This window comes from Chiloscyllium plagiosum, chromosome 46 (genome assembly GCF_004010195.1).
Source record: "Chiloscyllium plagiosum isolate BGI_BamShark_2017 chromosome 46, ASM401019v2, whole genome shotgun sequence".
Taxonomy (NCBI): Eukaryota; Metazoa; Chordata; class Chondrichthyes; order Orectolobiformes; family Hemiscylliidae; genus Chiloscyllium; species Chiloscyllium plagiosum.
The window spans coordinates 11,943,225-11,967,548 of record NC_057755.1 but is presented as its reverse complement, the minus strand read 5'-3'; the positions used below and the strand labels follow the sequence as shown (position 1 = coordinate 11,967,548).

Below are 24,324 nucleotides of genomic sequence, written 5' to 3'. Positions count from 1 at the left end.
ACTTAAGAATGAAGTTATAATGCAGAACTACCAACACAGTCGGGGAGGAGAAGAGCATCAATGCTGAAAGGGTAAGTTAGACAAGTGCACAAGGGAGAATAGATGGAAATACTAATATTGTGAGGTCAAATATGATGAGGGGAGAAGTTTCAGTACAGATTGTTTCCAAGTTGTGACATCTTACAGCAAGTTGGCTTTAAGAGCTGGGCCAGACAGAGCTCAACCTGATTGCTTGTCTGATCAATCCAGACCCTTACACAAAATTGGAATAGAAAATTGGACATGGTACAGCAATTGGTTCATGGGAAGAGGGGTACAACTTGTAATTTGTAGATTGGAACTGTGACAGGAGGTGGGTGGTTTAACATACTAGGGTGCTGTCGGATTAATAGTGGGGTGATTTGGGTGACATTTGTATTGTGGGGAGAGAGGGAGCTGGGAATTACGGGCAAGGACCAGTAGAATTTATTTGGGAGAGATGGAAGGAATGGGTTCAATAGGGGATTGGTGTATATGAATACAGGAGGGGGAGTGGGAACAACATGGGGATTAATTATTGGAGCAATACAGGACCTTTTTTTTGTGGGAATGTTTTGCTTGGCTATTCCAGAGGACAGTTAAGAATCACACACATTACTGGGTCTGGACCCACATATACGCCAAATTGGGCTAGGACAGCCTATTTCCTTCCCAAAAGGACATTAGTGAACTAGATGGCTTTTTAGAAAGGGTCCCGGGGAGATCAAAAGACAATGAAATTGGTTTCACTAGAATGATTGTAACAAAAAACTGGCACAGATACAATGGGCTGAATAGTTCAATTACGTGGAATACGCCTGACAAGAGGTGGTGACAGACCTGACTGCATTACTGCCCAGCAGGATTTATAGTTGTGCAGAGCAGTAACAGGATACACCATCTGTAACTTCCTTTAAGATAGTGCACTATGAAGAATGAACTGAGGGGTCAGGTACTGACTGTTGGCAGACTGCCGTTCCCCAGCACAAGATAACTTTTCAGCATCTCACCAACTGCCCAACTGTTCGTCTGAATCAAGCAGTAAGGACTGATAAACTTCTCACCAATGGACAGATTAAAGTACAAGATGATCCTATTCCTGCCCAGCCACTGCTATATCTGGGAGAGAGACAGGAGATGAGAGCTGGTTAATGTGTGTCTTTCTCAGTCTTGTGGGTGGGATAGGGGTGGTGTCACTGTCCAAGTGAGATTCCTAGTACAACGCATATGACTATGATCAATCTAATACTGAGTCACAAATGAAACCAGTCACCATGCACTGGAAGAGTTCATGCCACTGGAAGGAAGAAACTGCATGCAAATGCAGACGTGCTTACTGCATCAGAGTTCAGGAGAGAACGCTGCTCTATGCTCCTTGCTCCTGAGATGTGTGCCAAAGCAGCAGCCAAAGCTTGCAATGCTCCTCGCTGCTCAATCAGGCTTTCAGCTGCTGGACGGAAATGCTCAATGGCTGCTGCTGGGATGGAATCCAAAGACCTTTCAAATACAAACATTGCAAGGTTCAGTTGGTGGAATTCACGAATTATCTCCTCTCAGCCAACATCCCATCTACCCGTTGTACAAAGCAGCAAATTATCAGCATTTTTGGAAATCAGTCATTAACCATTAACATCTACAGGTTACTCAGCTTTATTTTCAATCCTGAATGGAGGGAAGGCCAACACAGATCACAAACTCTGAACATTTACTGCATCAAACTGGAATAGGCCAGCTGTGCCCCGGTCTTGCGCCACTCAATCTCTAAATAACATCTCTTTGACCTCCGTCACACCTCCACCAGTGCTACGCTCTATCCCTGACACCTTCCCATTATTAGGGACTATTACTATTCGTCAAATTGCTCATAGGTTCCCTCTGTTTAAAAGATCGCATCCCCAATCCACTCTGACTGAATACAATCCTCTCTCAGCAGATGTTAATCTGAAATCACACTGTACCGGATAGCGTCCTTGCAGGAAGCTTCAACAACGTCTGCGGCTGTTGGAACTCCAACACGTTTGAATGTCAACCCCTTTAAAGACAAATTACAATAGGTTTTTGTGGGGGGATAAAAAAGCAACAAATCTCAAACGCTACAGTTTCCCTTCTGATTTATTTTAATTTTTGCCAGAAGTTATTACTCACTTTGTTTACTTTCAATAAATGGGAAAACGATAAATGCATCTGCTGTAAATATTGAAAAATATCGAGGTAGTTGCCCCACATTTGACAAAGTAGAAAGAGTGGGCAGGTGTTGTGGGAAAATATCTGCATTTCAAGAGCCTGCTCAACAGCCAAGTAAAACAAAATATCGGTTCACTTGTTCATGCCAAGTAGGTCTGTTGTAAACAGGCTGAGTTCAATAATAAGGAGAAAGTGAGGTCTGCAGATGCTGGAGATCAGATCTGAAAATGTGTTGCTGGAAAAGCGCAGGTCAGGCAGCATTCAGGGAACAGGAGAATCTATGTTTCGGGCATAAGCCCTTCTTCAGGAAGAAGGGCTTATGCCCGAAACTTTGATTCTCCTGTTCCCTGGATGCTGCCTGACCTGCTGCGCTTTTCCAGCAACACATTTTCAGCTGAGTTCAATAATAAGGCAGGCATAGTGTTTGATGCTTAGTTAATGCAGATGTAGCTAGTCATTATCAGGGAAGAGGTGCCTCACTTACCCAATACCCTAAGCTTAGAGTGATCAAAACCAGCACACAATTTATCAGGGAGGTAGTGGCGTAGTGAAGTGTCACTCAACTGGAAATCTAGAGGCCCAGGTTTTTGGTCTGGGGACAGGTTCACATGCACACCTTGACAAATAGCAAAATTTGAAATAAAAAAATTAATTTAAAAATATGCTTTCCTGACAGAGATCATGGTAACCATCGTCAATTGCCATAAAACCCATTTAATTCATCACTGTCATTTTCCTTTAGAGAAGGAAATCTGCTGTCTTTACCCGGTCTGGCCTCCGATCCACATAATCATAGCTGACTGAACTGCCCTCGTGGAAAGTACAATTTGGGCTTTGCGGAGAATGGGACAAAATAGGTTTGTGATTGCCCTTTACAGTTTAACAGATTGGTGTCAATGAACAATGACATATGGCTAAGCCGATAAAACAGAACAAGCACACAGGTGCATTGCACATCACAGCGGATGTAGCTATGGACAATGACTAACCTTGAGTGGCAAAGCACACAAGCGTCAGAACTCTACATCTACAGAATTTCAGATTTAAACAGAAATAGAAGATGTTGGAACTTTTGCAAATTCCAAGAGGGGACAAGAATACCTCTTCTTTGTTAAGGAATGAATTATTTATCCAAGAAGATTTCTTCTTGTCTCCTAACATTCTCTAGTTTTGTACACAGAATCCCTGGAAGCAGGCCATTTGGCCCATCAAGTCCATACTAACCGCCCAGAAGACATCCCCACACCCTATTCAACTCTGTACCTTCCAATGGCTAATCTACCTAACCCAGACATCCCTGGACACTATGGGCAATTTAGCATGGTCAATCCACCAATGCACATCTTTGGATTGTTGGAGGAAACCAGAGCACCCAGAAGAAACGTTGACATGGGAGGAATGTGCAAACTCCACACAATCACACAAGGGTGGAATTGAACTTGGGTCCCTGTCTCTGTGAGGTAGCAGTGCTAACCACTGAACCACCATGTTGTAATCTTCTAACTGAACTGCTATAATAATATCAATCATTGCTTCTGTCCACTGCTGGCTATGACAGCTGCATATTCAATACAACAGTTTCATCGATATCATCACTTTTCAATAGCAATCCGCATAACATTGAAATGCACTTACAGCTTTGTGTTCCAAAAATCTCAGATGGCCCTCCTCCATTTTCTGATAAAAACAGATGCAAATCCCTGTGCGCCCAGCTCTGCCCGTTCGACCAGAACGGTGAATGTAGGAATCCACATCCTAAATTAATGATTGATCATATTAGAAAATCTGAGAATTTTACTGTAAAGAAAAGCATATCAACTCAAATCGCTAAGTTACATTAACATAACACACTCCTTTCTGGGGAATGCAGAGCAGATGGAATACCGGAAAACTCCCTCATTATTGAGCTCATTACAGGGTGTGGAATACATCAGAAACTAGCTCAAATATTAGACATCAAGTTTATGTCTAATCATTTTGACGAAAACACTGCAGATGCTGGAAATTAAAAATAAAAATACCATTGCAACTCAGCTAGTCTAGCAGGGACAGAAAGAGTTAAAGTTTCAAGTGCAATGACTTCTTCGGAACATTATTTGGAAGAGGAGACATACTGAGTTTGAAACATTGACACTATTTAAACAGCACTTAAATAAATTACAGAGAATTCACAACCAGATTTCAACGGGACTGGTCTGTAGACATCTCTCTGAATGGTAACGCTAACTTACCTTTGGTGGGCAACCCTGTATTACTAGGTCTACCTCTGGAATGTCCAAGCCACGAGCAGCCACATCAGTTGCAACCAGGACCTCAAAAGAGCCATCCCGGAAACCCTTCAAGGTGATCTCTCTCTGCTTCTGTGGAATGTCCCCATGAAGACACTGAGCATCCTGCAGAACAAAATAAACAAAATCTTGGATCATGAGCTGATGATGTACAGCAATCCAACAAAAGATAGCATTTGCACAGGTTAGTATAATAACTAGCCTGTGGGTGTGGAACACTTGTTTTGCACTGGGTGGGCTGCTCTTTGGAGGGTTGGTGTGGACTTAATGTGCCAAATGACCTGCTTCCATATTGTGGAATTCTATGATTCTGTACAAAATGAACTGTGCAGTCTCCAAGCAAATAATATTAGTAGATCTATTCCCGTATAAAAAGATTGGGGATACTATTGACAGGGATTCATCTATCACTGTTTAAGGGGTACAGTACTAGTTGAGGACAGATCTGTCATTGCATAACACTGGGAGTCAGTATTGATGGGGTCAGGTCTGTCACTATATAACACAAGGACACAGTACTAGTGGGGACTGGTCTGTCAATAACACTGAGGTACAGTGCTGGTGGGACCAGGTTTGTCACTGCATAACATTAGGGGTAACTACTAATGGGATCAGGCCTGTTCCAGTATAACAATGGGGTGCCTTGTTAAGCCCAAATGTGGCTTGACTATCACTGTGGAAAACTCGAGTACAGTATTAATGAGAACAGGTCTGTCACTGTACACACTGCTTAAAGTACTGGTGGGGTCAAGTCACTGTCCAACATTGGGACACCATATTGATGGGGACCTTTCAGTCATGGTAGTGGGTTACACTATTAGTGGGGAGGAATCTGTTGTGTCACGGTGTTACTCAGGGCAGGAGCACTGGGAGAACGCCATACCTGTTTTATTGAGTTGTTCATCACCAGCTCATTTACTTCCTTCTTTGTTTCACAGAAGATAATAGTCCGCCCATGACTGCCACTGTAAACCTGGATTACATCACCAATGACTGCCGCTCGCTGTGTCCAGTGACATGCTATGGCCAAATGCTGGCCGAGAAAAGAAAGGCTTTTAGCTGCAGGTTCTATGCAACTCAATCTGAACCCAAGAACTTGAGGGATACTGAAACCAGTGATAAAGGAATCAATATCATATTATAAAGGGTAAAATAAATGAGACTGATAGGTTCCTACATATTAACAATCACCAAGGAATATGAAGTTACGGCAAAATGGTGAGTCATGGTAGAAGATTATCGATGATCTCATTAAGTAGTGGAGCAGGCTCAACGGCCTCACTGACCTTCTCTTGCTCCGAAATGTCTTACGTGCACATGGTTTATAAACAAACCTATTAACACCTACCCTGAAACTTTCATACTATCATAATAAAATTTTGTACTTTACTGATGCTTTAGGGGTAAATACCTAGTCATTGCACAACAGTGACTAGAAATTGTAACATCTAATGCACACAATGTTGATGGTGCAGGCATGGTGAGCCAAATGGTCTCCTTTTGCATGGAATAATTCTGATTCATTTGATTTGCTTCAGGTCAAGGGAGCCTGAAACCTGCTAGGCATAGGTGAGAGGTAATGACAGCCTGTAGAAGCAGACAGAGAAGTGAGTTGGTTCCATGTAGCTGCTTCAAGTTCTGTGGTGCAGAGAGGGCTGGGGTTCCCCAGATGCAATTGTTAGCTTTGTGCTACCACGACGCAGTTGTTGGCAGAACTGAGAATCTGGAATTGAGCCAGTGTTTATACGACAGCGTGCACTGCCTAGCCGATACAGGATATGCCTTGAAAAGTCAGCTCAACTGGTAGTGTCTACCAAAAATCTTGATTTGGATGAAGACGAAACAGAAATGTGGAATAGTGTATCCTTTGGTTGGGTACCTATCCAACTTTGTTTCAGCAGAACTCCTGACTACTGGGGATCAGATTAACTCTGTGAAACAGGAGCTGAAATTCTTCAAGAGGAAGACAAATTTTGTTTTGAGATTTCCTGGTGCCTGGACGGTTTGCCGAGAAATGGTTGGAGTTTTGCCATAGTTGTATCTTACATTTACTGTACAGTTTGATAGATAGGCGTGACTGATTGCTTTAACTAGAGTACAGTAAGTATTTATTTGCTTGGAATCTTGTGGCTTATTCTCTTAATAACTGGAATTTCAAATTGTGCCCGCTTTAATCAAATAAATATTACTGGTACAAAAGGAAGGTAACAAAATTTCCAGGTTGAATTTGGGGCCAAAACAAATTGGGGTGGTCTGATCTAGTATCTTAAAATACATCTTAGATCAACTAGTAGGGCATGCCCATTCAAGGCAGCACACTTCCTGCAGAGCACAGGCTGAACTGTGTCACTAAGATTATGTACTGGATGATATAAAAATAGAGATCAAGCACATGTATCACAAAACTGAAGCACATTGGATTTGGATGTGTTTTATCATAGTAACCTGATTGAAATCAGCTAAATAATCCTCTGACAACACTATTGTAAACACTGGGTCAGTCTAAGTAATGGGTATCTGATACCGTACTAGAGATCAGAGGGGAAAGGACTGTCAAGTCTAGTTTTGGCTTTTATCTTTGTTGCATTTTATTATGTAGGTAAAAACATGTTATTATGTGTTTAATGTTCCATTTACAACTGATCTCAACATTCCTTCTAAGAGATGAAACAGATTTTATCATTGCAACAATAGAGTAAACCTGAAAATCCAGATCCTCAGGCCTCTTGCCTTACTGAGCTGGGGTCTCCTTCCCTCTGAAGTTATTTTCAGTACTTCTCTAGTTATATTCACTCTGTCTCTCACTCAATAACTAGCCTTATGCTTAGAACAGTAATTACCTTAAATAATCTTATAACACTCCAAGTTTAGCTGGAGTTTACATATACTACCTTCTTAACTGAGAGACAAAGATATAGCTCTGCAAACTACTGAAAAGTTATATATTCAAATCGATCACCGATCTCGGAACTGAAATCTAACATTCCCATGCTCAAACCCACCTCAACAGTTGTAGCAGCTCTCTGAGTCCGTTTTCCAATGAGATCAACCTGTTTGCACTGTGCTCTCATGTATTTCTTTGCGACTTGATAAACCCAGGCAGGGCAAGTTGCAGAGAAGAGGAGTGTTTGAGGATTGTCTTTGGAATCTTATTGGAGGACAAAAGTAGAAATTATATTAATCAATAAAGTCACTGGTATAAAAAGCAATTAAAAAATGTCAAAATTATAGATGGATTACAAATTGCTGGACTCAGACCTGATATCCTACTGGAAAGGATTTTCTTGCTTGATATAACTGGACAGGCTTTGGATTATTAGGCAGACTGCTCAAATCAACTAAACTGGCTGCACAGGGACCTCAAAAATACATCAAATGAATTGACAGTTAAGTTTGCATTAGGTTTCGTAAGGAAGGTGCGCGCACAAACCAATAAAATTCCTGACAAGCAGCATATCTACAACTTTCCCCACAATGACAAACATAGATTTCGAAGGATGCTTGGAAAACCAGTTACATTCAGCATAATGTTTCCCCTTCCTCATCCAGGGCACTTCCTGCCTTCTAGTCTCAACTGATGGAAAGCTCTTCTGACCAGGCTCCAATCTGCACCCTCCACAAATTTCAGTTAATCCAAAATTTTGCTGCCTGTATTCATCCAACTAGCAGGTCCCTCCTTACCTCTTTAACCCCAGCCTCTCAACTTTCCAATGTCTCCTCACTCCATTTTGTAGCACGAAGGCAGTAACTTCCAATCTGGGATATCTACCATCAAGACGGACAAAGGTAGCAGCTGTATGGGAGCACCATACAACTTTTCCCCTAAGTCACACAGTGTGTCAATATTGTAGTTCCTTCACTGCTGCTGCATCAAAATCCTTGAACTGCCTTGGTAACAGTATAGCAGGCTGAAGCATTTCAAGATGCCACTCACCATCAGCAGAGTGATTAAGGGTGGACATAAGTGTTAGCATGGTCAAAGACATTCACATCCAATAATCAATTAAGTTAAAAACCCTCCAATCTTAATACTGTGGAAGATGCTCTATAAATGTAATTTATTGGTCTACATTCCCAAAGGAGATTATGTGATGATGCTGCTGCACCTTTGAGGAGGTTAGGTTGTCCTTGGTTCTTTTTCAGGAGGTCGTAAAGATACAGATTCCGAAATGTATGGAGTTGATCTACTTGAGAATGCTTTCATGTTTTTGTTTTAAAAACACTTGCAAGGGAAATGGCCAGTTCTCCCCGCTCAGCTTTTCTCTAGTTTAGTTTAAGCAGTATGGTTGTTACACTGAAAACTAGCAGTAAGTTTAGTTTGAGGCTGCTGGTCCAAGAAACAGCTACATGAAATAAAGTGTTCCTCACTGAGTCCCTCTGCCATCTCTCTCTCTCCTGCAACCCATTCTAAAAAATGAAAGACTTAACAGCAATCTAAGTTTGTTCAATATATCGCATCAGCGTATGACACTTTGATCTTTTGCGATAAATTCTGCGTCCTATGATCCTACTCCATTAGCTACTTGACAAAGGAGCAGTGCTTCGAAAGCTTGTACTACCAAATAAACCTGTTGGACTATTACGTGTCATGCGATTTTTAAATTTGTCCAACACCAGCATCTCCACATCACTGTCCTGTAAGACCCCGTGTTTGATTTTACCTTTTTACTAAGCGGTGTTTGTGGGGATTGTTGCAAATATTTGGATCAGCATCATTAAAAGTTGGGAGAGTCTGTTGGGTTGTTGGATAGGTTACATTACTCTAGGAGAAAGTGAGGACTGCAGATGCTGGAGATCAGAGCTGAAAATGTTGTTGCTGGAGAAGCGCAGCAGGTCAGGCAGCATCTAAGGAGCAGGAGAATCGACGTTTCGGGCATTAGCCCTTCTTCAGAGCCGTTCCTGAAGAAGGGCTCATGCCCGAAACGTCGATTCTCCTGCTCCTTGGATGCTGCCTGACCTGCTGCGCTTTTCCAGTGACACATTTTCAGCTACGTTACTCTGTATTCTGTTCTCTTTTGTTTGTGTTTCATTTGATAATCTGGCAAATAAATTGTTTTGTTTAAAGCAGAATGGTTGTACAGCTGCAATAACCACTGTACACCTGCCTAAAACAATGGGCAAAGTGAGGGTCTGAGCTATTTGAAATGTTTTGAGGGGGTCTGGCCTGATCCATAACAGTTGGCTACATAACATTTTCTCTCTCATCAATGGTTCAGGCTCAGGTTGTTTAAGGATAGCATACCTCTTCAAAAGCAAACATGAACACAATCATCAGAGGCCAAAACACAGAAAGACTCACCTTTTTTGTATGCAACTTTCAGAATGTCTTCCACCTGTTCAGCAAAGCCCATGTCCAACATTTGGTCCACTTCATCCAGGACCACATGCTTCAGTTTAGACAGGTCGATTTTCATGTTCTGTAGATGGTCCCTGATCCTTCCAGGCGTCCCCACCAAAATATCAATGCCATTCCGAATGCTGTCCACTAAAAGATAATTCAACCCTTAACTCAGTTTGCACATCCCATCCATAACTAGGCCAGAAACATTCCTCTCACAGTCAGGTTAATCATGAAACAGTACCCATTATTTCACATGGACTAAGAAAGTTGAGAGGTTTTCAGTTACATAAAGTGACTTCCAAATAGCAACCTGGGTTTACCTGCACCAGATGGAGTGCCGTGATTCAAGGTGGCTGCTCTTCACTATCTTCTCAAGAGCAATTAGGGACAGTAAATAATACTGGCCTCACCAGTGATACCAACATCCCATGAAAAAATGAATAAGCCATTACAGTCAAAATGGCCAGTCTCTACCAGGGCAGAAGTAATTTCCAGTCCTGGCTTTTGAGACACTAACTCCTGCCTGCTTGTTTTGAGGAATCAATGTTACTACTATAAATAGGTCAGGCCAGTAGCATAGTACTGTGTTTTGGTGACTGGGAGAAACTTGATATCTAACATGTGCTGTGTCTGCCCCTGGATGTTTGATGGGACAGTGTTCAGGATGTTTTACTTTGGATACATCCCATGCTACAGTTGGTATGTTAGCACAGCTAGTAGAATTTTCATCAGAGTCATACAGCAGAGGTTTAAAGAGGTGCTGTACTGTCACTTGCCATGTATTTGATGAATTGTCCAAATGAATTGTCCTTCTAGCGTGCCTACTTGGGCTGAACCGCAGTAGTTGTCTCTCCATTAACTCAGCGCTCCCACTGCTCCCAGTGGGTTCTGTCAGCGGGTCAGTTCTCATTGCCTATTCACCCTTGCCCTTGGCAAGTCAGTTGGTTGTGACGGCACATGCCCAAGGGGGTTGGAGGTGAAATAGCTGCTCCACACTAAATTATGGTTATCCTGTATGCCACTGAAGACCATTGTGGTAGTGGTTTGATCCTGAACATCAAGCCACAATTTCATTTCTCTCTCTACCTCTCAGGATCCTCCCTTTCTTTTGCAGCCCTCTCCACTCTCATTCAGAATTCTTGTTTTTGACCGACCTTTCCCAGTGTACAGAAACATGCATCACCAAGACATCGTCAGTGTTTTCCTCCCTCAGGCTCTGCAGCAAACAGGTAATCACAGTGATTAGAACCTGCATCTCAATTCATTCCCTTCTCTCACTTGACTTCATCCTCCTCCTCCGCACATACAATCTCTCTCTCCATGTAAACTTCCCCACATTTTTGGGCCACCATCTTGCTCTTTTCCAGCTCTTCTCCATACCAGACGCAATCCCACTTCCTTCACTATTTGGCTTGGAGAAAGCTCTCTCCCAATTCATTTACACTTAGAACATTGCAGCATTCTAGCCACAGGTCTTCCACTTAAGAGTTTTGCAATAACTGGCTTGCTTAATCAATCATATGATCGTCCTTCTATAGGGATTACATTGTTAAACTTGAGAAGATGCACAAGAGATTAACAAGGATGGAACTGGGGGGTGGCGGGTTTGAGACACAGAAAGATGCTGAACCGGCTGGGGCTATTTTTCCTGGAAAGTTGAAGGCTGAGGGTGGCCTTAGAGGTTCATAATATCATGAGGGCCATGGATAGGGTGAATAGGCAAGGCTTTTTTCCTGGGGTGGGGGAGTCCAAAACTAGAGAGAATAGGTCTAGTTAAGAGGGGAAAGATATAAAGAAAGATCAAAGGGGTACCTTTTTCACAGAGGGGAATGAGCTGCAACAGGAAGTGATAGAATTGGGTACAATTATAACATTTAAAAGATATCTGGATGAGTATTTAAATAGGAAGGGTTTGGAGTGAAATGGGCCAAATGCTGGCAAATAGGGCTGGTCAGCCAAGTTAGACCAAAGGATCTGTTTCGTGTATGACTATCTCCTCATTTTTCCTCTTGAAACCTTAGTCACCAATAAAACAATTCCTTGGTCTCACCTGTTATCCCATATAATCCTCAGCTTTACTCCTTTTAAGTTCAAGGCATCCAAATTTTACAAAAACTAAAAAACCACAGTAACAGGCCATCTAGCTCATCAATCCATGTTGATGCTGATACTCCATTCAAGTTTCTTCCCTTAATTTTTCACATAACTCTACCATTATGACCATCTATTTCTTTCACATACATAGGAAATAGGAACAGGAACAGGAATAGGTAATTCAGCCCTCAATCCTGCTCTGCCATTTAATGATTAAGGCTGATCTCATCTCGGCCTCAACTCCACTTTCCTGCCCACTCTCCGTAACCCTTCAACCCATCACTAAATTTAAAAAAAGTTTCTCCTCCCCAAATTTACTGAGTGTCCCTAGTGTCACATTCTAGGACAACGAATTCCACAGATTGATGACCCTTTGAGAGAAGTGACTTCTTCTCATCTTATTTAACCTGAAACCTCTTGTTCTAGATTGCCACACAGGATAAAACATCTGCTCTACATCTACCTTGTCAGTCCTATTTAGCAACTTACATACCTCAGCTAGATGCGCTCATTTAACTTCCGTTTAAATACATTGATAGCATTCATGCCATCAAAATTCCATGTTGGTAAGTTCCACATTCTCACCAATCCCTGGATAGAGAGGTTTCTTCAGAGTTTCCAAATTGAATTGCTTGATGGCTATCTTATGATGGGCCTCTAGCAATGCTCTTTCCCACAAGAATAACCGTTCTCTCTGTGTCATGTCGACCCAAACTTTCCAGAATTTTAAAGACCACTCTTAGGTCATCCCGAACCTTTGTTTCCTCTCACAATCCAAAGATGTGCAAGAGGCCTGGTCTGAAAATCCTGTGTGTAAACCCACACATTTTGGGCATCATTTTTGTAAATCATCTCTGCATCCCCTTCTCTATAACCTTTTCAATAATAATGTGCTCAGAAGTGCACACAGTGTTCTCAGTGCAGTGTAATCCAAAATACAGTGTAAGCATGTAATCTTCATTACAGGTTTAGTATCACTTGATTATTTTTAAATTATACCCCTCTAGAAATAAAGCCCAGCATGAGTTCTGCCTCGTTATCCTATGTGGTAAACTATTTAGAGATTAATGTATTTTTACCTCGGTTTCTCTATCCCACTTAGACTGGTAACTTTCAAGTAGTAAGTGACCTCCCTATTCCTCCTACCAAAATGTGTAACCGCACACATTAAATTTCACATCCGAATTATTTGCTTATTGACAAGCTCATTTGTGTTCTGCTACATTTTGCAGTCCATCTCAGTGTTGGCCATTCTTCCTTGCCTACCCCACGATTTGGTGTCATCCACAAATTTCAAAATATCATCCATTTGGAATTTATGAACAGCAGTGATCTCAGCACTGATCCCTGTGAAACACCACTTCCCATCTTCTGTCACTCTGAACACTGGCCTTTACTCCCTCTCTGCTTTCTTTTACGAAGCCAACTCACAATCCATTCTTCCACTTGGTCACATTATAGTGAACAACTAGCTCAGCAACAGGCTACCACAAACAGCTGGACCGCATTACTGATTCTTGTAACCATCTTAAAACAATTCAATTTTCAGGATAATTGTGGAATGGAAATACACTTCTTGGCATCTTTTCCCTACTGCACTGCCACATTCAACTTTAGAGTTTTCTCTTGTTTCTCTCCAATCTCCCCTCATGCCCTCTACAAGTTCATCTTGCCCATATAGTATATTTGGATTTCCAGACAGCATTTGATAAAATTCCATATAAAAGATGACTGGTGTTGCAGGAGGGATATATTAACACAGATAGATGTGAAAAGTTGGATATCTCTAACAACTAAGGATGAAGTTTCTGAAGTCCCTCATAAGAGACTGACTTCAAGGTGAAGCTAACAAAATTGAAGATGGCCTGGTCAGGAAAATGGGTGAGTGACAGAGACACTAACTGGCAAGCTTCCCTTCAGTGTTTTTGGTTTCAATTATTCACCTATTACCTAGGTCACAGAAAACCTACAGTGCTAAAGGCCATTGGGACCATCAAACTTGCAATGGTTGAATGACAGGATAGAAGATCCTATCCAAATTTGCCAATGATATAAAGAGACAGCATTGCAGAGAGAATCATAACATTTTGTGAAACATTGGCCCCTTAAGGGAGTGGACAAAACTGTAGTAAATGGATTGAAATGTCTGAAAATAGACCTTTGGACTAAAAGAATAAAATGGGAGCGTTTTGAAATGGAAAAATGCCAGAAACAGTGGTGTTGAAAGTGACTTAGGGGTGGAACGTATTACTAGCATTTACATTTAAAAAGATACAGAAATTGTGCTTCATGTATACAAAGACCTGGTTAGACCACACTTGGACTTGCTGTGTTTAGTTTTGAGTTTCAGACCTGAAATATTCTAGCAGTTTAGGGACTCTAGAGCCAAAAGTAGAAATCAGCGCTCAAACTCGAAGTGAAATTAGGAAATCCTTTTGCACAGAAACAGTTGCAGAAGTTTGGGACACTACCTTATAAATAGCAACTGGTGCAAATAAGGCAAAAAAACAAAAATAATGACAGCAGATCAGCCATGATCTCACTGAATGATATGACAGGCTCAAGAAGCTAAATGGTTTTCTCTTGTTCCTCTCTGTCTCTCTTTTCTCCTTTAAAAAATTCCCAAAGACTTCCTTCCTGGAAGTTATTGCTTATGTCAAAATGCCCTTCATGCTTATAGATTTTAAATTGTTTGAGAATGTTCTTATGAAAAAGCCTGTTAAATGCACAACACAAGAATAGCTTATAGTTGTTGCAGCTCTATTCCTTCACTGGTTGGCTTTGCAGAAGGGTTTAAATGGAAAATTTGCCCACCAGCATCAATGTTAACAATCTGCACACCAACACAGCTCACAGGAGAGCAAGATGTATCTTACCAATTGTTAAACAACGGAAGCAATACTTTGAATACCAAACACTCACTTTGCCCAGCGTATGCTGTTCCACCATAAAAACAAGAGACGCTGAGCTTCTTGGTTACATCCTTGAAGTCTTTCGCGACTTGGATTGCCAGTTCCCTTGTTGGAGTGAGCACAAGGACCTAGGAAAGAAAGTAATAGAGTTATACAGCACAGAAACAGACTCTTCGATCTGACTCGTCCATGCTGACCAGGTATCCTAAATTGATATAGTTGAAACTTTATTGCTGGAACAGCACAGCAGGTCAGGCAGCATCCAGGGAACAGGAGATTCGACGTTTCGGGCACAGGCCCTTCTTCTTTCCTGAAGAAGGGCCTGTGCCCGAAACGTCGAATCTCCTGTTCCCTGGATGCTGCCTGACCTGCTGTGCTGTTCCAGCAATAAAGTTTCAACTTTGATCTCCAGCATCTGCAGACCTCACTTTCTCCTAAATTGATATAGTCCCATCTAAACTTTTCTGATTCACAGACCCATCCAGATGACTTTTAAATATTATAATTGTACCAGCGTTGACCATTTCCTCTGGCAGTTCGTTCCATACACGCACCACCCCCTGCATGAAAAAGTTGCCCCTCAGGTCCCTTTTAAATTCTTGTGGCACACCACTGGTCACAGACCTCCAGTCTGAAAACCAACTCTCCACCACTACCTTCTGTTTTCTACCTTTGAGTCAGTTCTGTATCCAAGTGTTATGTGAAAACTAACGGCAGTGAAACAAAAAAGTGCCTTCAATACCCACTTCAATACCTGAAGAGTCCCCACAGGGATCTCAACTGACTACTCAGGAACCCCATCCCTACCCCAAACAAAAAGTGGGAATCAACAAATTGGAGAAAGAATTAAAAAACTGTAGTGAATGATTTGTACCAGTAAGAGAGATCATGAATTTGCAAGATCAACTCACTAGTTAGGAAGAACTTCGTGCACCATCCCCATTGATAAGTCAATTTGAAGTGGCAACTCTACCACAGTCTGATAATACAAGATTGGGCATCCCAGCCAGTCATTAAGAATCTGTCGGTAAATTTGGCAGGGGATTAAGGAGGGATGCATTCCACAGCCACTGGCAGACCCTCAAACTTCAGACTAGGTAGTCAATCTTCAAACATCAGCACACTCAGTGATGGTGGTATAGTCAGCCACTCCAGTTGAAGAGCCCTTACAGTCAGAGTCATGCAGCATAAAAACAGACCCTTTAGTCCAACCAGTCCATGCTGAACATAATCCCAAACTAATTTAATTCCACCTGCATTTGGCCCACATCCCTCCAAAACTTTTGTATTAATGTACTTAACCAAATGTATTTTAAATATTGTAACTGTACCTGTATTCACTACTTCTTCAGGAAGTTCATTCCACATGTAAACCACCCTCTGTGCAAAAAACATGCCTCTCGCTTATTTTTTAAAATCTCTCACCTTAAAAATATGCCCCCAATCTTGAAATCCCCACCAGAGGGAAAAGACACCAACCATTAACCTTATCTACATCCTCATGTTTTTATAAACTTCTATAAGATCATCAATCTTCTAAACTCCAGTGAAAAAATTGTCCCAGCCTATCTTTATGATCAAACCTTGCATAATTGACATTTTGATAAATCTCTTCTGAACCCTTTTTAGCTAAACGATATCCTTCTTATAATTGGGTGACCAGAACTGGACAGAGTGTTCCAGAAGAGGCCTCAATGTCCTGCACAATCTCAACATGACTTCTCAATTCCTATACTCAAACGATTTAGCAATGAAGGCAAGTATGTTAAATGCCTTTTTAACCACCCTGTTTATCTGTGACACAAACTTCAAAGAATAATGTACCTAAATGCCTCAGTCCCTCTGTTCTACTACCCAAGGCCCCAACATTAATTGTGCAAGTCCAGCCCCTCTTTGTTGTACCATAATGCAGTACCTCACATTTATCCAGATTGATACATGCTGGGCTTGTATACGCTTGAGTTTAGAAGGGGATCTGATTGAGATGTATAAGATTATTAAAGGATTGGACACTCTGGAGACAGGAAGCATTTTCTGCTGATGGGCGAGTCCCGAACCAGAGGACACAGTTTAAAAATAAGGGGTAGGCCACTTAGAACAGAGTTGAGGAGAAACTTCTTCATGCAGAGAGTGGTGGGTGTATGGAATGCTCTGCCCCAGAAGGCTGTGGAGGTCAGGTGTCTGGATACTTTCAAGAAAGAGTTGGATAGAGCCCTTAAGGATAGTGGAATCAAGGGTTATGGGGATAAGGCAGGAACTGGATACTGATTGAGGACGATTAGCCATGATCATAATGAATGGTGGTTCTGGCTCGAAGGGCAGAATGGCCTATTGTCTATTGAACTCCATCTGCCATTTTTCAGCCCATTGATCCATTTGATAAAAATCCCTTTGTAGTCACAGGAGACCACTTAGATTTTTACCTTTGTTGATGTGAACACTAGAAATCGTTACAAAATACACTTAACAGGGGTGGGGGTGCTGGAGATCAAACCATACTGCCCTTCACTGAAAAGGCGTGCAAGAAATTCTCAGCCCAGATGCGTGACCTGCTGAGTGAGGCTCTGAATAGCGCCAACATTCCTCACGCTGAGCATCACTTTCCAAACCTGAGCCCAGTGAGTTTATACCCCAGTGTTCACCACATGCACAGCAGTACAGTGCACAGAGGAACTAATGCTGCCTTTCAATCTTACACCCCAGCAACTGACTGCAGATTACTTTACCTTGGGAGGACGATTTCTCCTCCGGTCAACAGCCTCTGACTGCAGCTTTTCCACCAAAGGAATTGCAAAGGAGAAAGTTTTGCCAGTGCCAGTCCTGGCCTGAGCCACACAGTCATCCCCATCATAGATGTAGTTGAATGTCCGTGCTTGTATTGGAAACAAGTAGGTCACTCCCCGTTCTGCAGAGTGAACAAGAAGAATGCAACAAATTCAAAACATTTCAAAATTGGCAAAACAAAGGATACAAGGGATTCCATTGTGCTTAAAGCAGGCTTAGCCTTCCACAACAAAGTCTGACCCACCTCTCCCAAAAATACTGGTTGCAAGTGCTCATATAGTGCAAAAACCAATTAGCTTGGAAACCGCCTGCACTGCAGGAAGTAATCTCGCTTAACTCTTCCTCACCCTGAGCCTAACGTTATATCTCATGCAAATCTATTTTATAGTCTGGCTGTTGCTTACCAAAGAAATTTTGGATACAGGCAGTCCCAGGTTGCAAACAGGCTGTTCACATGCCAATCTGTACACAAGTCAGAACACAATACAATATAAGGTAGCTTTTATAAGCATACAAAATGTTTATATTGTGTAACTTTAAAATTACACCCCTATAAAGGATCACATTTGTAAGTATTCATAAGTCAGATGCTTATAAGTCAGAGAGCCCCGGCAATGTAAAAAGTTGACTGTTTACAATATTATGTCACTGGTGGGAAGATACATTAGTAACAGGAATTCATTCAGAAACTTGAATGCGGTTTTTGAGAAGCTGTGCAGCTCAGGTTGAGGTTCAAGTTGTACGTTTGCTCGCTGAGCTAATAGGTTTGTTCTCAAGATATTTCATCGCCAGGCTAGGTTACACATCCCCAACATCATCAGTGAGCCTCCGGCGAAGCACTGGTGTTCTGTCCCGTTTTCTCTTTATGTGTCTTGGTCTTTGAAGGTGGGTGATATCATTTCTGTTTTTTTTTTCCTCAGAGGTTGGTGAATGGAGTCAAAAATCGACATATTTATTGATGGAGTTCCAGTTTGAATGGCAGGCCTCTAGGAATTCCCGTGCATGTTTAGCCTGTCCTAGGACGGATATGTTGTCCTAGCTGAAGTGGTGTCCTCCTTCATCTGTATGTAAGGATGCTAGTGATGGTGGGACCTGCATTTTGGTGGCTAGCTGGTGTTCATGTAACCTGATGGCTAGTTTTCTGCCTGTCTGTCGGATGTAGTTTGTTAAAGTCCTTGCAGGGTATTTCGTAAAAGACATTAGTTTTGCTGGTTGTTGGTACAGGGTCCTTTAGGTTTATCAGTAGTTGTTTCAGCGTGTTGGTAGATTTGTGGGCTACCATGACTACCAGACTATCTAACCCCTTGGCACCCACCTTAACAGGTCAAGTCCCAAACTGAAAACACATGGATAATAGTCAATCTCATAAAAGTTGACACCCTACTTTTGCCAATAACCTGGAATTTTTCATATTTCACGTAAAAGTTGACCCTAGTTCTTCACAGAAAAGGAATCAATGTTTGAGTCAGTGTGCCGGCCTTCACGTCCCACTCCAGCTTTCCAGTCTGCTGGTTGTTCCGCTCTGCTCCTGGTCTTCCAGTTTGCTTGCTGCTTTGCTCCACTCTGGGTTTTCAAAATTATCATAATTTGTTTTCTTTCTTTAGACTCTACTAATGATACAGCATGAATTTTGATGAACATGAATTTCAGCCCCTCAAAAGTAGTATCCATGTAACAGTTGACCCCATAAATCCAACCTTAAAAAAAGTAGTCAAAAAAATTCAACTATTACTTGAGAGTATATGGTAAATAGATATCGGAACAGAACACCAGCTACACTGAGACTCACTGATGTTACTTAGCATGGTGACAAAACGTTTGAAAACAAACCTACCAGCTCAGAGAGCTAACTTACAACCTGAGCCCCTTATATCTGGAGGAGGTCACTTTATTAGATCAATGGAGATCTGGGTTCTGATGGTCTTTATTTGCCTTTTTCCCCATGTCCTTTACACCCTTACCTAATAGACATCTGCCATCCTCAAGCTCTGAAGTTGTTAATTTAACCTCAGTCATCTGGGCAGCGCGGGTTCTGTTTTCCATGATCCCGTATATGAAAAGAAGTGCTCCTTGACATCAACACTCACTGGCCCAGCTCAAATTTCCAGGTTACAGGCATTTTCTAATTAGCCTGTTCAGAGATGGTATTACACCTCAGCAGCGGTAGAACTTCAAGCAGGGCCTCTTGTCATCAAAGGTAGGGACACTACCACCACACGAAACAGCCCTAACAGTTTCCACATTATACTGCTGTTGCTGTGCAGTCCTTCATCTGAAGAAACAGCTTCTTGCAATACCCTGAGTAAGAAGCTTCAGACAAATTAAAAGGTACAAAAAAAAAGTCAGCCTGAAGTTCTGGATAACTCATTCAGTAAAATTACCATTATATCTTGTCTAACAATATTATGTTCATGAACTATGATCTGGAATACATTGCCTGAAAGAGTGGTGAAGGTAGCTAAAATAGAGACTTTTAAATGGGAATGGACACTTACACCAAGTGGAAAAAGACTGCAGAGCTCCAGGAAAAGAGAAAGGGAATAGGATTGAAATGGCACTTCTATCAAAATGTTTATGCAGGCACTTTTGGCCAATGGGCTCCTCTGTGCTGTAAAGCTCTAGGATTTTATTTGAGCTATTTGGCCTCTCCAAGTCGATAGAAAATTAAAGTAGCTGAAAATGTGTTGCTGGAAAAGCTCAGCACGTCAGGCAGCATCCAAGGAGCAGGAGAATCGACATTTTGGGCATGAGCCCTTCTTCCTGAAGAAGGGCTCATGCCCGAAACACCGATTCTCCTGCTCCTTGGATGCTGCCTGACCTGCTGCACTTTTCCAGCAACACATTTTCAGCTCTGAACTCCAGCAACTGCAGTCCTCACTTTCTCCTAGAAAATTAAAATACCCAACTCCAGCAATATTGCCTCAGCTGAATCCCTCTATTACACACGCACAATGCCCTGAAACTATATTCTCGCAATCATCAAGACTATAACACCACCCTTGCATCATTCATTACTTGATTTTAACAGTGTTTCCTAAGCAAAGCATGCAAACAGATCAGTCAAAACTGCACGTGCCCATGAAATGCTTAAAGGTAAAATCCCAACATTGCTAGTGCCATTTACCCCATGCTGATGGGGGTATTTATATAGTCAACTGTTCAGTCTTTGTTTTTCAATAGATTTTTACTGCCTGGAATCCCTGTTCTTGCTGCACGGGCAATTCTTTATAACCGTCACCGCCAGGCATGCACATGAAACTTCAGAAGATCTGGGCACAATAGATATCCTGCACTGATAAAAGCTAATTACCAAGGAACCTCGATTATCCGAAGGACATTGACAAGCAGTATTTCGTTTGGTTAAGTGAATTCCGGATAAGTGAATGACAGATAACATAGTTTAGCCGAGCATCAAGGCCTTGCGATCTTGCCGGATAATCGAATGCCAGATAATCGAGGTTCCTACGTACTGTACTACCAACTCGTTCCAAAACTCTGAATCAGTGGAATTGGGAATAAATTATCAGACTAGTGAATAAAAAGTAATACCTGGAAAAAGAACAAATTGAACCTGACCAAGAGGCTTCATCCGCCATTTGAAAGTGCTGTTGACCATACAGCAGAGAAAGAAATCACCAAGGGACCCCATGAGTTCTCAATTAAAAAGAAATCTGGCAATAGCAACATTGGGGTCAGATACCAAATCCCAGCTGATGAATAAGCTTCAGAGACACTGTCAAATAGTGGACAGTGAAAAACCCAACTTCAGTGAGCACACAAATATGGGACAGAGAGAAGGCCAAATTTCACATCCTCGTGCCTTTTGAATAACATCTCTGAAACTATCAAGAACAGGGACTCCAGGCAGTAAAAATCTATTGAAAAACAAAGACTGAACAGTTGACTATATAAATACCCCCATCAGTTGGAAAACATTGAATCTGAAACTCTCTTACAAAAGACCACCATGGGGATGTGTCGCGATCTCCAAAGGAAAAAAAATCTCACACACCCTTTAGTAGTTCAATCGTTTCTTGAGAAATCCTGAAGTTTGAAAAGGCTCCTTCTTTCTGTTCTGGAGTCAGTTCCTATAAAACATCAAAACTATTTCAAGTACTTCACCATTGCAGGTTAAAAGATATTCTGGACATTGGTGACCGAGTACCCTGGTTTGGTCAGGGCAGTTTGTTTCATTTCAAATCCCTCAACTCCCACCATGTCCTGAGAGTTCCTCTTCATCTTTAGCCTGTCCTCTGCATTGAATCTACTGTGAGAGACCTCTTTCCCTGCACTTCCCCAAGAAGAATCTTTGCTACTACAAGACACCCCAAGAATTGAAATGACGCCAATTCACTGAACAGTGACATTCTTGAATGCAAAGAAATCCCTCTCACCAGAATGAAGGATTCAGACCAGAGATGAAGCTCTTGAAGAAGTGAGCTCTGAAGGCTTGTGTTTTCACACAAACCTGTTGGACCATAACCTAGTGTTGTGCGATTTTTGACCTCGTCCAACCCATTTCAAAACCAGCACTTCCACAACATGGATGAGATTAAAAATCACACAACACCAGATTATAGTTCAACAGGTTTATTTGGAAGCAGTAGCTTTTGGAGCACTGCTTCTTCGTCAGGTAGCTGTGCAGCAGGATCATAAGATATAGAATTTGTAGCAAAAAGAATCCAACAAAAAAAAACTGGCACCTCCACATCATGGATAAAGACTGACAGCAACTTAAAAAGGTATGAGATGAAGTCATCAGATGGCACCCGGTTGTGAAGTAACAATCAGGAAGGTGGATGGCAAGTTCAAACAAATTTTGCACTGAAAAACTGTACTTTCTGACTTGTTATTCTGGATACAAAATAAAACCTCCCACAGTTGAGATACATTTGCTAATCTAAAACTCACAATCTACCCGAAACTATTAGAACCCAATCTTTAAATGAAAATAAACAAGGCTGTTAAATGGAGACTGGTCTTAGCACGAGTAGAGTGAAAGCAAAGATTCCAGCTGGGATATTGTGACAAGTAAAGCTTTGGCTAGTGTTTTTTTTAAAAATAGAGGCGAAACGTTAATGAAATCAAAGTCTGTTGCTTATAAGTGCCATCTTCAATAACTGAGAGCCCACAGGCTTCTGCGTTCTGCTGAATGTATTCTACGAGATGTCACCACATCCCTACCAATAGCACCTCATCCAAACTCTTGACCCATCGTGCCAATTATCATGGAGCTCCGCCTTCATCAGGGTTTTCAATGTATTTCGTATTCAACTTTTGAAACTCCGGTCACCAATGCCCTTTACACCAGGCACGCTGAAAAGACGCCCCCACCCTTCCCCTGGAATGTGGAAACGGCTCACCCCTTTATCCGGGAAGGCGAGGAAGCCCCCAATTACCCCGGGAAGGCCCCACTTCCCCAGGATTACGCGGAAATTCCCCGCCCTCACCGAGGAACGTGGGTAAGCTTTCCCCTTTTACTTGGGAACGCGAGGGAGGCATTTCCCCAGGGGGACGAGAAACGTCTCTCCCCCTTTTTCCCAGAAATACGTCACATGTTCATGGTTCACTGGAAAAATAAGAAGCGTTCCTCCAGGACCAGGGGAAACGATGCCCGTTCACTCGGAACCGTTGCCGATGTGAAATATGTCACGATGGCGAATGAGCAGGCGGCCGTTAACCATCCTGAATGCTCAGCGCCAGTAAACCGGCCAATGTGGAGCTAACTCCTGAAGGTGGGTATTCTCACCTCCTCGATCTCCCCCTCGGAATACTGACTGGAATCATCGCTGGAGCGCGGGGCCGTTTCCTGCTTGGATTCTCTCACCACCCCATTTTTCTCAGACTTTCGGCTCCTACTGGCATCCCTGTCCTCATGATCCTCGCTCTTGTGCTTCTTTGCTTTCGGAGGCTTAAGTTCACTTTCTCCTTCGTCGAACTCGCCATTCTCCCGGTTCTTGGCCTTTTTGTGCTCGCTTTTCTCGGAATGTTTCCTCTTCTCTTTCTATAATTAAACAACAGGAGGTGAGAAGCAGAAAGATGACCCTGAGCCCAGTCGGTTCGCACTCTTCACTTCCCCACCCCACCCAGTCCCTCCATCCCCAGCAGCTTCCGAACACAAAAAGGGCCCTGAGCCTGCGGTTCTCCCGGACAGAATCTACTCCAAGTCCGAGGCTTAGGCCTACACAGGAGACCGGGTGTATCGTGGAGGCCGCCGCTGCCCTCACCTTGCTTTTCTTGTGTGATTTCCTGCTGACAGACTCGGCTTCCATCGTGGGCTCCGGGTCCTCGGGCTGAGGGCTGAGTCGAGCCGGCATTTCTCGAACCTACAACAGGACACGCGGCTCCCAGTGACCGTGCGGAGCGGCACCGGCCGGAAAGAGGGGGCGGCGGTGGCAGCGTCAACATATGGCGTCGAGGCGGAGGCCTCCAGAGACAGCGCCTCTCCTGCTTACTCCAGTACTGCAGGCTCGCTCCAATCCCTCAGCCCATTTAAGTCCTCGCTTTAATAGTTGGGGTTGCAATTCGTAAAATTTCAACATTAAGCGCACCATTATTTCCCATATAAATAAATGGGGTGAATAGCCTGAATTGGGTTTTTCTAGATTGTTTTTGATTGAAAAAAGCCATGTATAGTTAAACATTGTACAGAACATATGTAATACTGTATTCTTAGCTGAAATAAGTCACAAAACAAAATAAA

General features: G+C 42.4%; 1 protein-coding gene across 1 annotated transcript in view; it reads right to left on the bottom strand.

Annotated features, from left to right (window-relative positions):
- ddx21 (DEAD (Asp-Glu-Ala-Asp) box helicase 21) overlaps positions 1–24,020 on the bottom strand; it is a 33,784-nt gene extending 9,764 nt beyond the window's left edge. Inside the window, exons 1-12 of the mRNA XM_043683140.1 lie at positions 23,849–24,020; positions 23,371–23,625; positions 21,634–21,709; positions 17,564–17,742; positions 14,848–14,965; positions 9,790–9,975; positions 7,493–7,638; positions 5,374–5,523; positions 4,434–4,595; positions 3,838–3,957; positions 1,977–2,050; positions 1,356–1,515 (exon numbers count right to left, since the gene is read on the bottom strand). Of these exons, the coding sequence (XP_043539075.1) occupies positions 1,356–1,515; positions 1,977–2,050; positions 3,838–3,957; positions 4,434–4,595; positions 5,374–5,523; positions 7,493–7,638; positions 9,790–9,975; positions 14,848–14,965; positions 17,564–17,742; positions 21,634–21,709; positions 23,371–23,625; positions 23,849–23,938 (1,716 nt within the window). The 5' untranslated portion in view covers positions 23,939–24,020. The remainder of the gene's footprint in view (positions 1–1,355; positions 1,516–1,976; positions 2,051–3,837; positions 3,958–4,433; positions 4,596–5,373; positions 5,524–7,492; positions 7,639–9,789; positions 9,976–14,847; positions 14,966–17,563; positions 17,743–21,633; positions 21,710–23,370; positions 23,626–23,848) is intronic.
- Positions 24,021–24,324: the final 304 nt, after the last annotated feature.